This window comes from Centroberyx gerrardi, chromosome 11 (genome assembly GCF_048128805.1).
Source record: "Centroberyx gerrardi isolate f3 chromosome 11, fCenGer3.hap1.cur.20231027, whole genome shotgun sequence".
NCBI classification, from domain to species: domain Eukaryota; kingdom Metazoa; phylum Chordata; class Actinopteri; order Beryciformes; family Berycidae; genus Centroberyx; species Centroberyx gerrardi.
In genome coordinates, this window is record NC_136007.1 from 22,594,565 (window position 1) to 22,606,005 (window position 11,441).

Sequence of the window (11,441 nt, forward strand, 5' to 3'; positions counted from 1 at the left end):
CAATTCTCTACAGGGACACCCAGAACCTCTGCAGAGGCCTATGAAGAGAGCATCAAATATGGGAAACAGATAAAGCGAGAGAGCCCGCCTATCCGCTCTTTTGAGGGGGGTATTGGCAAGGGCAAGCCCTATGAGGGAATGAATACTATCAAAGAGATAGGCCGCTCCATTCACGAGATCCCCCGACAAGACCAGTCCGGCCAGGACAGCCGCAAGACCCCTGACATGTCAGACAGGAGAGTTATGGACGGCTCCATATCTCAGGTAAGGCAGTGTGTGAGTTTACCTGGGCTGCAACTAATGAATATGCTGTTATCAGTTAATCGGGCAATTATTATATCAATGAATCTTAATCTAAATGACTAATTTACAATAAAAAAAACTAAAGATAATTAACATGAGTTTTCATGTAGAGTATATCATTATAGCCACACTACATTTCAACATATTATTGCCTGTGTCTATACTCAAGTAAGATACTACTTTATGTCTATCACTAGCTACATTTAGCTTATAGTTCAGTGTATAGACCTACCCAACTATTGTAGCACCTAACCCTAACCCATTGACTTCAGCAACCAGGATGTTTTTTGTGCCATTGCAACTTTGTACTGTGAACAAAGCACCATATTATTGGGTTGCAGTATTCTCATGCTTTGGATGCTCTGGGTCAGAGATTCTTGGCATTCAGATGTACTCTGAGTTTGGCATGCCGCAGCCATGTTCAAAACAAAAACAATGCTTTGAATATGAATATGCAAAATCAACAAATATACGTAACTGATGTCATCAATGATGACATCATTTCAGTTTTCAGAGTCTGATCAGTCACCGCAAACAATTAACCGTCCTCTCTGTTTACCAGATTCACTCTCTGAACCAGCCTACTATCAAGCACAATGTCAAGTCCCTAATCACCAGTCCCAGTAAGCTCCCCCACACCATGCCCCAGCTGGAGGCCATGGAGCGAGCCAAGTACGAGGAGAGCAAGGCGGTGGCGGAGCGTGTGCGTCACACTTCCGTGGTCAACTCCACCACCTCTGTCCTGCGTTCCACGCACCAGGAGGCCAACAAATCCCAGCTTAGCCCAGGCATGTATGAGGATGCCAACGCTCGCAGGACCCCTGTTAACTACAGCACCAACCCCGTGTCCAGAGGATCACCCATGCTGGGACGTGCTCCAGAGGGTATATTTCATAATCGCTCTTTAATCACCAACTGTAGACTTATTTTCAGCCATCCAGTTCTACAGTATTTTGATTGTAGGGTTAGACAAGATTTAATTAGACACTTAGGTCATCTTATTTGTGTGAATAACCATATTAGAAATAACACGTTGTTGTGGGGACAGGTGAATGCACTTTCCTGTTTTTGCTTTCTGTGATAGATAAGCTTTCAATATCTTATATTGAGGTATCATTTAAGTAACCAATAACTAATAAACTTGAAATCTTGGTTTGTTTTTCTCTCCTACGAAGGAGCTATGAGCTCCGGGAAGTCTGTACCACATGAGAGGAAGAGTGCCATGACTCCCACCCAAAGGGACAGTGTCCCAGCCAAGTCTCCAGTGTCGGGGGGCGACCCTGTAGCCTCCCACAGCCCCTTCGACCCCCACCACCGGCCTGTGGTCCCTGGAGAAGTGTACCGAGCCCACCTGCCCCCACACCTTGACCCCGCCCTGGCCTTCCACAGAGTCCTGGATCCCGGTACAGTACCTAAACCCTGCCGCCCCTTTACACCGTTTCCACTGAGAACAATAATGGCCTTGATTCTGAGTAAATTGACGAGAGCAGCTCAGGCCCTCTAATTCATAGGCACTACATGTCCAGTGTCTTTTTTCAGCTATTGACGTCAGTAGTGGTGATCAGTATCTGTGAGCCTTCTGTTCATATGTTTGGTGTGTTTTTTTTTTCGTTTTTTTTTCTTTTTCCTGTCTTCTGTAGCGGCTTACATGTTCCCCAGGCAGCCGTCCCCAACAGGCTACCACAACACCTACCAGCTGTACACCATGGAGAACACACGGCAGACCATCCTCAACGATTATATCACTTCCCAGCAGATGCAAGTCATCCCGCGGCCCGACGTGGCCCGGGGCTTGTCGCCACGGGAACAGCCCATCGCTATCCCTTACCCAGCCGGAGCTCGAGGTACGGCCCTCCACCAGCTGACCCTCTCTTGCCTGCAACAGCAGGCGGGAGAGAGGCCATGGGTGGGAGGGGCTGTAGTGTGCAGACTGTGTGTTTGTGAAGTAGTGGCTACCTTTTCCAGACGCCCAGAAGCAAATGACCCAGACAAATTTGCCGATTTGCTCTACATATTGGGGCTGCAACCAATTTGGCTTCTGCTCAATTCACCAATTGGATATGGTCATACAAACCTCCATTTGCTGAGTGGTTGCCTTTTACAAGTTGACCACTATTCCACCCTCTTTGCAGCCCTGTTGCTTACTTACCAATTTGTAATTGGGAGCACTAACAGATGAAGGTGATGGGTTCCAGCTAAGTGTATACGGTGTTCATACATTCAGAAATTGATGGATCGGTTCTTGTTGTTCACCGTTGGCCCTTTGCTTCTGTCTGTAAAAGGGATTATTGATCTAGCCCAGATGCCTCCAACTATCCTGTTGCCTCACCCTGGGGGAACAGGTACTCCCACTTTGGAACGCATCGCCTACCTCCCCGGAGCTCAGCCCCCTTTCCCTCCTAGGGCTTTCAACCCAGCCTCCATATCGCCAGGTGAGGACCCCCTGCCTTCCCCATCCCCACACCCCGTGTCCCCTTCTCTCCCTTGCCAAGATCTCCATGTTCCCTCACACCTCCTGCTTAAGCACGCAGCCCTGCACTGCCCCGAGGTCTGAGAGGTCAGTGCTGCGTGTCCACAGACAGACCAAGTCAAAGCTTATCAGTCTCACCCCAACCTAAAAACAACAAGGGAAAGATTTCTCACAAAATGGCCACCGACTGTGGCAGGGCACAGGGAACTTTGAGTGTCAAGTTGTGCTTTTTTTTATTTTACAGGGTGTCTGCAGGCCCTGAAAAAGAATACAATTTACTAAAGCAAACCTTAAATTCAGTTGAGGTCTTAAAAATGTTTGGATGTTGTGCACTGTTTTTTTACAGTGAGAAATTTGTCACACAGACATATGACTACATTTTCACATTTATTTCATTTGCAAAATTGATCTTATATTTCTTTCTAAGGCCTTAAAAAGTCCTAAATATAACATTATGAAACTTGCACCCACCCTGTTTTATAAGTAATGTGAATTTATTTTTAGGATCATAAGCAACTAAAGCGGCAGCACTGTAGAACCCTGTGTGGTCTGTCGCACTGATGGTTTCATCTGAAATGGTAATATTGGTAATATTCCTAAAACGGAACCTAATTTCAGGGAAAAGATGGTGGTTGGCATCCTGGTGTGATGGTTTCAGACCTCGTCAGTAAGCCTGTGCAACACTGGCTTAACCCATCCTGCTGAGATCCTGATGAGTGTGTGTGTGTGAACCCTCTGTGTGTGTGATGTCTGTCGTTTTTGTCCTCAGGCCATCCAGCCCACCTTGCAGCCTCCGCCGCTGTTGGCGTGGAGAGGGAACGGGAGAGGGAGAGGGAGCGCGACCGGGAACAACGGGAGAAAGAGAGGGAAAAGGAGAGGGAAAGGGAGCATCGGGAGAGGGAGCGGGAGCACAGAGAACGAGAGCGGGAGCGGGCAGTAGCCGCCGCCAATGAATACATGCGTGGAGGTGAGTTGGTTTGTTGCCATTTAAAACAGTTGTATAGATTAAGGATGTGAATCTCTCAACTCAAATGCATCACATTGTGTGTGTGTGCTAAGTGTGAAAAAGCTAAGAACAATTATCCAGGCAACCGCAGTCTACAGAAATCATGATGTTTTTGACAGCTCCAAACAAGATTGAATGAGTGATTACTTCCAAGTCATTGCATTGAGCCGTGAAGTCCCACATCACATGAATGCAGCATAAGATGAATGCAGCATACCTCTGATTCATTGCACCTTAGCTGCAAATTTTCACACAACTCTTATAATCATCTGTGAATGAATAATTTCTCTGCCGCTATTACTGTACATGGACTGCTGAGACAACACATATACTTGGGCATTTTATATTGAAGCACATTGTTGTGTAACCAGTGCTTCTTGTGTGTGTGGTTCAGGTCCGGAGCAGCCAGGCCGGCCAGGGAGTCGTGGTTATCTGCGCTCCCCCTCCCCCTCCGTCAGGCCACAGGAAGGAGTGGTTCAGCAGCGACCCAGCATCTTCCAAGGCACCAACAGCAAGAGTGTCATCACCTCTCTCATGTGAGTGTAAACCTACTCTTGCCCTACTCACCCTCGTGATGGTATATGTTTGTTGGTATGTGTGTGTGTTCATTTGTGCATGGGGGTTTGTCCTCAATTCATATACATGATTGAATGGGCAATTGCCTAATTTGCTTTAACAGCCCAATTACTAGACTTCAGAAGCATCACACACACAATGCAAGCCACCTGTCTTTTTCCGTGAACCCATGTTTTTAGAAATATCTCTGATGCATTAATCTCATATCAACCCCTCTCTTCATTCCTCTTCAGGCCCCCATCGGCGGTAGCAGCAGCGTCGACAGCGGCGCAGGCTAGCTCTCGCTACAACACTGCGGCTGACGCTCTGGCTGCTCTGGTGGACGCTGCAGCCTCTGCCCCGCAGATGGATGTGGCCAAGGTGAAGGAGGGCAAACACGACCGGGAGGACGACATGTCCTCATCGGCCGCAGCTCGGCGAGCAGTTGGTCTTGCCGATCAGCAGCAGCAGGAGGCGGACAGACGCTCCATGCAGTCACCATATGGCTCTATGTCTCTGCCAGGGGGTAAGCCCCACCCGGCTTATGCCGAGGGCCCTGGCATGGGGAGCAAGGATAAGGGCCCCCAAACCAAGTCCCGCATTGAAGAGGAGCTTCGCACCCGTGGAAAGACGACCATCACGGCCGCCAACTTCATTGACGTCATCATCACACGGCAGATTGCCTCGGACAAAGACTCCAGAGAGAGAGGCTCCCAGAGCTCCGACTCTTCTAGCAGCTGTAAGTCTGTTAGATACACATTAGATTAGGAAATAGTTTAACCTCATTAGAACTACACATAAGAGCGTTGGGACATCAATATCATGAATTAGCTGAGTGGACAACAGTAATATGAGTTAACTCTTGGATCCATTTTCCTTTTTTTTTTTAAAGAGTGCATAACCTTGATAATCCTGTCCTTTTCTCAGTACTGATGGTAACCGTTTCCATACTTGTCCTGCAGTGTCGTCCAGTCGATATGAGAACCCCAGTGGAGGAGCCATTGAGGTGATCAGCCCCGCCAATTCCCCAGTCCAACCCCAACAGGACAAACCAGAAGACAGACAACCACAGGCAGCAGGTGAGGACACACAAATTCAGTTTGGGCATATGAATTCTTGTGAAGAATAGATTTTTATCAGGTTCAATTGAGCTTTACAACCAAAGATTCTGTACTTCACATCAGAGATGACATATAACACTGATGAGACAGGTTCAGCTGTGAAAGGCTGATTGAATGTAGATGTATCCAGGCTAAATTTAGCTGCTAGTGAAGTGGAGTAAGCATACCAGAACTTGAATGACTTGCCAACCCACTGACCTTGTCATCTGAGTATGGCAGACACCATTCCTCTGCACCAGTCTAGTCACCAGACTGCTGTGAAGTTATTCCTGTCAGCTGAGAGCAAATGTAGATCAGTTACTGTTGGCATACAGTCTAGCAGCTCCTCCCCTTCTCCTCACCCCTCCACGCATCCAGACTGCCTCTGCCTTAAGTTCACCAGCGCTCTGTCTCGTGTCAATCCCCAGCTGCTGGCATGCGTGCCTTTGACATGAGTCGTTACCGGCCGCAAGGGGAGCCACCGCAGCCCGGCCCCCAGCAGCCCGGCCCCCAGCAGCCCCCCTCCTCCCAGGCTGACAGCTACTCCCAGGTCCCCAAAACCCACCGGGTCATGACCTTGGCAGACCACATCTCGGTAGGAAATACTGGAGCACAAAATAACTCGCACCTGAAGCAGGGATGCAATACATTACAGAATCACCCAGTACATCCACCTAACCAACCTGGTTTTGTTGTCCCTCTCCCTCATGCAGCATATCATAACCCAGGACTTCGCCCGGAATCAGGACCCTCCTCCGGCCTCCTCCTCCTCTGCCACATTCCAGGGCGCGGTGCCACCCGTGTCCTCGTCAGGTCGGGCCAAGGTGCCCAGCCGCTACAGCCCAGAGAATCAGGCCCAGGCCCAGCACCACCAGAGACCCTCCAGCAGGGTTTCCCCAGAGAATGCCCCCGACAAGCCCAGAGCCAGGTAGGCCAGCCGGCCAGTTAAACCCTCAAACAATAACAGAATGAGTCTGATTTAGATTTTTATCTTTCTAACACCCAACAACTTTCCCCGTCTACTTTCCTCCCTGTCCAGGCCTGGAAAGTCTCCAGAGCGAGGAGGCAGGCCGATGGAGAACTATGAGCCCATCTCCCCTCCCCAGAGCTACCAGGGCATGGACAAACAGGAGGCTCCACCCCAGAGGCGAGAGACTGAAAACCCTGAGACCAGGTACAGGATCTACACACTATGGACTCTCATGTACTCAAATTAAACTTTCCACTAATGCAGGTTTGAAGCTTTCAGCTCAAGGAGGCAGTATTACATCTGATTATAGTGTAAAAGTTGATTCAGAATCCGTTTTGATCTTGCATTCATATTTTACATTTTAGGTATTTAGTTGACACTCTTATCCAGAGGAACTGTATAAGGCTTAGAGCTATAGTGCCTTTATGATCTTCCAGTGGCGATAGAATAATCAATAATGTAAGATAAGATGTAGAGAAGTGCTAGGAAAAGAAAAGAAGAGCTAAGGAGAGGGATAGAAGAGGATTTTTCAGCCTCTGACATCCATTTCACTTCCTCATGCAGCAGCACCTCTTAAGTGTGTTAATACACCTGTAGTATATATTGTGAAGATTTAACACTTTCCTTTTCCTATTGAAAACCCATTACTTGGCCTAGGTAACACCCTGATGTTTGATCCCCAGCTGTGTAAGACAGTAAATCACATTCTTGTATGGGTACTTTTGGCTTGGCACTGGCATTGAATGCCCACAGGCAGAATGTGCCTCCCTGTCAGCTGCATCTTGTTTGGCATCCCAGCAGGGTGGAAAGTGGGGAGCGCTGCCAGCGGCCGGCTGCCCCATTCACCCTTCTGACGTATGACTCCTAACCCTGTGCCCTTTCTCTGGTTTCAGGAGTGACTCTCGTTCCCCGGGGAGCGTCAGCTACCTGCCCTCCTTCTTCACCAAGCTGGAGAACACCTCCCCCATGGTGAAATCCAAGAAGCAGGAGATCTTTCGTAAGTTGAACTCCTCCTCTGGTGTCGGTGATTCTGATGTTGGTAAGTGGGTCTCTTCTTATCCTCTTCCTTCTAACACGCATGAGTTGATGGAACTAACACAGCGTTGTGTTAATATGTATGCATGCAAGACATGCTCGCTGAATTCATTAATTGTTTCTAATTTTTTTAAGTCAGTAAATTGCAACTGATAAAGTGTGTGGTAACTTTGCAACTTTACTTGCCCTCCCATTCTTTAATTCATTTTTTGTTTCTCAGACATTTTGTTTCTGAACGACTGATAATTGTGTCTTTCAGGAAATGCGCAACCAGGCACAGAGATCTTCAACTTGCCTGCTGTTACCAGCTCCAGTAAGTAGTAGCGAAGCTCACTCTGACTCCAAATGCTCCACTCTACTTGATGTCTCCTCCCTCATGGTAAGCTTTGTCGCGTTGTAATCTGTAGGCAGCATCAATGCCAGGAATCACTCCTTCAGCGACCCAGCCAGTAATCTGGGCCTGGAGGACATCATCCGCAAGGCCTTGATGGGCAACTTGGAGGAGAGACAGGACGAGCACCAGGGGCCTCAGCATGGAAGCAGCAACACACCCAGCACAGGCAGTGACGCCCGCCAGGAGGCCAACCCATCACCTAGTATGGGTGAGGGATTAATCGCACAACACACAGCCTCAGCTTTACACGAGTTCAGAGGGATCGCATATTCAACATGTTGCTGATCTTCACATTCTGCCAACAGGGAAGCAGAAACTGCAGAGCAAAGCCAACAGCCGGAAATCCAAGTCGCCTAACCTGGGTCAGGCATACGCGGGAGGGGAGCGTCCCTCCTCAGTGTCCTCCGTCCACTCCGAGGGAGATTACCACAGACAAGCCTGGACCTGGCAGGACCGACCCTCGTCCGCAGGTGAGCCATTCAACCCCTTCTGTCACAAAAACTGGATCCCGCCAAAATCAAAGAGGGGGAAAACCTGGATGCCGTTTCTCATGTAACATATCTAATTTCATCTTCTCCTCCCCACCCCAGGCTCCATGCAGTTCCCTTACAACCCGCTGACCATGCGCATGCTGAGCAGCACACCACCCACATCCATAGCCTCCCCCTCCATACAGAGCCAGCAGCAGCAGCAGCTGCAGGCGGGAGCCCCGGTGGCGCAGCAGCGGGTGTGGGAGAGGGAGCCGCTGCTGTCGGAGCAGTACGAGACCCTGTCGGACAGCGACGACTGAGCCCCGCCCGCTACAGCCCCATACCAGAAAGAGAGGCCTGCGTTCAGCCTGGTCTGTTCACCCCCCCTCCCCCAGAACTAACCTCACTCACTGGTGAGTGTGGGAAGTAGAGGGGGTGGCGTCACTTTTTTGGTGCTATGGCGCCCCCTGGCTGTTTGCTGAGAGGAAAAGCAGCAGCTTATGACAGGCTGGGCCCCTCAGAACAAGACTCCCTTTTTGGTCCGGAGGCACTGGCCCAGCCTGTCGGGGGAGGGGAAAAAACTGATGAGAGGATGACATGAGCTGTAGTAAAGATGAAGAACTTATTATGTAAAAAGAAATGACATAAGAGACAATTTCTGAATTTTGTTTGATTTCTGTAAAGATATACCTTGTCTTTAAGAAAATCATTGTATGTAAATAGAGTAACCTTTTGCAGTGTTTTTCTTAACTTGATTATTTCTTATTTTAATGTCGCTTTTAAATCGATCCACTTTAAATGGGAAGAGGAGGGGTGTAATCTTTAATATCACAGTTTGTCTCTCCCAGTCCACCCCCCAACCCCCCCCCCCCCCCCCCCATCTCTTTTACCATAGTGAAGCTAAGAGAGACTCAGACCTGTGGTTTGTACTTGACAGTGAGTGGAGCACAGAGAGAGCGCAGGCCCCCTGCCCGCCATCCACCAAGCACCACCAGAGCCTGAACATTGTGGACATTAGAGGATGAAACAAACACAGAAGCTAACATTTCATATAACATTGTGATTTGATGCCCGTCTTCGCAACACTGCGGAGACGACGCATGGATTGTAACAATATCAGATGGTAAAGGAAACTTTTTGTCACCCCTGTCTAGACAGAGAAATGTCTTTGGAACAAGTTGTGAACACTGGTGTCAGAGCAGAAAGGTGAAGAGTCTGTTATAAGCTTAATATTGCCGAAGACGATATTCTTATGACTACTTCTGGGCCCCGTGTCGACCTGAATTATGAAAGTGAGCCAATTTTATTTTTTATTTTTTTTGGATGAAGCTGACCACGGTGTGTCACCTGTAGCTGTCTCTCTCTACGGTTTCCAACCTGCACGGAATGATCTGCTCTGCAACCTTGTCATGGTAAATAAAGTACGTCAGGAACTTTTTTTTAGAGAGGTTTTGCCATGCCTTGTGGCTTGAGAAAGAAGGCAGCTTTAACTAATTTTCTCAGAGATATACGTTGGTGTTTGATGTTTGTATTTGTTTGTTTCTGTAGTCCCTCTATTTTTTTTTTTTTTTTTTTTGATACTGTCCTGACAGAAATCTGAACTCAGTGTAATTTGTCTTTCCGTTAGACAAAAAGGCAAAACTAACCAAACATAAAGAATGGTCTGCACCATTGTTGCACTTTTTTGCTTTGTAGCTTTTGACAACAAAAAGCATACTACCTGTTGTGTAACTTATTCAGCCTCCAGCACAGGAGTATACTAAGATGTGCTTTAACTTTTCCCACCACTCACGGAAATCTGGATGTTTTGAGTTCCTGTCTTCTCTTGTAGCTGGTACATAATTTTGTAGCGTGACACTTGCATCACAGTCTGAATTTTAGTGTATGGTACCGTTAAATGTTTAGGAGTTTGCTGTCATGGCTATTCGATATCATGCTCTTAATCTCTGCTCTCATTATATCCTGGGTTATATAAATTGTTTCCATCAATGGGCATGAAGCTTTCTGAATTATACTAGGTCAACATTAATAATGGCAGTAACGTTCCTTTGCAAGTCGTTTTCAGATATGTGAAACCATACCATGTTTTGGCTTTCTCCGCTTTTGCTTCACTCAATAACAAATCCAATCTGCTCTGAACTTGATATTTCCTTTCTTCTTTTCATTTTGATTTTGAATCATTTGTCATAGCTCATGTTCAGATTTTTATTTTCTATCATTTTCAACATCGATGTTATTCATCCTGTTTTGATGGGATGTTATGTGTTTACAAAGGCAATGACAAAAAAGTTTACAAACTTGAATCTTAAAGAATCCGAAATGAAGCCGAAAAAGAATTGGAGCATCTTTTCAGCTCTCTATCAAACACACAGTGGTGACTTTTTTTGTCTTTTTGAAATTGAGACTTGAAAACCCCATGTATCCTATGATGTTGAAATGCAATGTTTGTATCGCACAATGTCTCTTAGTAGTCTATTACAAGAGTTCAGACCAATCAAATAAAGTGGATCAGTTCTCCACCTCTGAAAAATGTGCAAATATGCATCTTCTTATTGACTACTGATTGATTTTATTTTCCCCACCATGTGTAACAAAGTAGACTATGCACTGGGTATAATTCTCAGTTATTCAGATGGACCGCTTCTTTAAACCAGTATCAGTTGGTTTTTGGATTATATAGTCTGGGTCATGGCTCAGGCCACAATGTTACAAAATCATTTTCCATTAATAACGCCCCCTAGTGGTAGATGTCACATAAACCAAATTTCAAGTGACTTAAGTCGTTGAATGCTCATACAATTTTCTACCTTTTAAATACTACGCAATAAAAGTGCTTAGCAACTATCAACATTCTGGTAATAAGACAGTATCATCGTCTGTGGTCATGTATTTTGTGTTTCACAATGGGTCTTTTCTCTGCGATTTTGCTGGTAATAAATGTCAAAATGTTCTGATCGACTATATTCAACATTATTACCAATGATTAACTTTCAGAGAGTCTAGTGTCAAGCCTCTATCACATAGTGGAACACAGAAAAGTGAAAGTTTAAGATGCAGTTAATTTAAGATGTTTGTAAAGACAACAGGATTACGGACAGCCCTTATGAGCAAGAGTGTACACATGTAAAATAGTCGACA

General features: G+C 46.7%; 1 protein-coding gene across 7 annotated transcripts in view; it reads left to right on the forward strand.

Moving 5' to 3' along the window:
- ncor1 (nuclear receptor corepressor 1) overlaps nucleotides 1-10,833 on the forward strand; it is a 64,426-nt gene extending 53,593 nt beyond the window's left edge. For 5 of the 7 annotated variants that reach the window (XM_071900783.2, XM_071900784.2, XM_078286396.1 and 2 more), the window contains 17 exons: nucleotides 14-264; nucleotides 866-1,187; nucleotides 1,479-1,706; nucleotides 1,944-2,147; nucleotides 2,586-2,735; nucleotides 3,543-3,740; nucleotides 4,174-4,315; nucleotides 4,589-5,073; nucleotides 5,297-5,413; nucleotides 5,863-6,029; nucleotides 6,148-6,362; nucleotides 6,474-6,608; nucleotides 7,298-7,443; nucleotides 7,699-7,752; nucleotides 7,847-8,041; nucleotides 8,139-8,303; nucleotides 8,424-10,833. In XM_071900783.2, the coding sequence (XP_071756884.2) occupies nucleotides 14-264; nucleotides 866-1,187; nucleotides 1,479-1,706; nucleotides 1,944-2,147; nucleotides 2,586-2,735; nucleotides 3,543-3,740; nucleotides 4,174-4,315; nucleotides 4,589-5,073; nucleotides 5,297-5,413; nucleotides 5,863-6,029; nucleotides 6,148-6,362; nucleotides 6,474-6,608; nucleotides 7,298-7,443; nucleotides 7,699-7,752; nucleotides 7,847-8,041; nucleotides 8,139-8,303; nucleotides 8,424-8,623 (3,374 nt within the window). In that variant the 3' untranslated portion in view covers nucleotides 8,624-10,833. The remainder of the gene's footprint in view (nucleotides 1-13; nucleotides 265-865; nucleotides 1,188-1,478; nucleotides 1,707-1,943; nucleotides 2,148-2,585; nucleotides 2,736-3,542; nucleotides 3,741-4,173; nucleotides 4,316-4,588; nucleotides 5,074-5,296; nucleotides 5,414-5,862; nucleotides 6,030-6,147; nucleotides 6,363-6,473; nucleotides 6,609-7,297; nucleotides 7,444-7,698; nucleotides 7,753-7,846; nucleotides 8,042-8,138; nucleotides 8,304-8,423) is intronic. The other 2 variants (XM_078286397.1, XM_078286398.1) reach the window with 2 other exon arrangements.
- The last annotated feature ends 608 nt before the right edge of the window (nucleotides 10,834-11,441 follow it).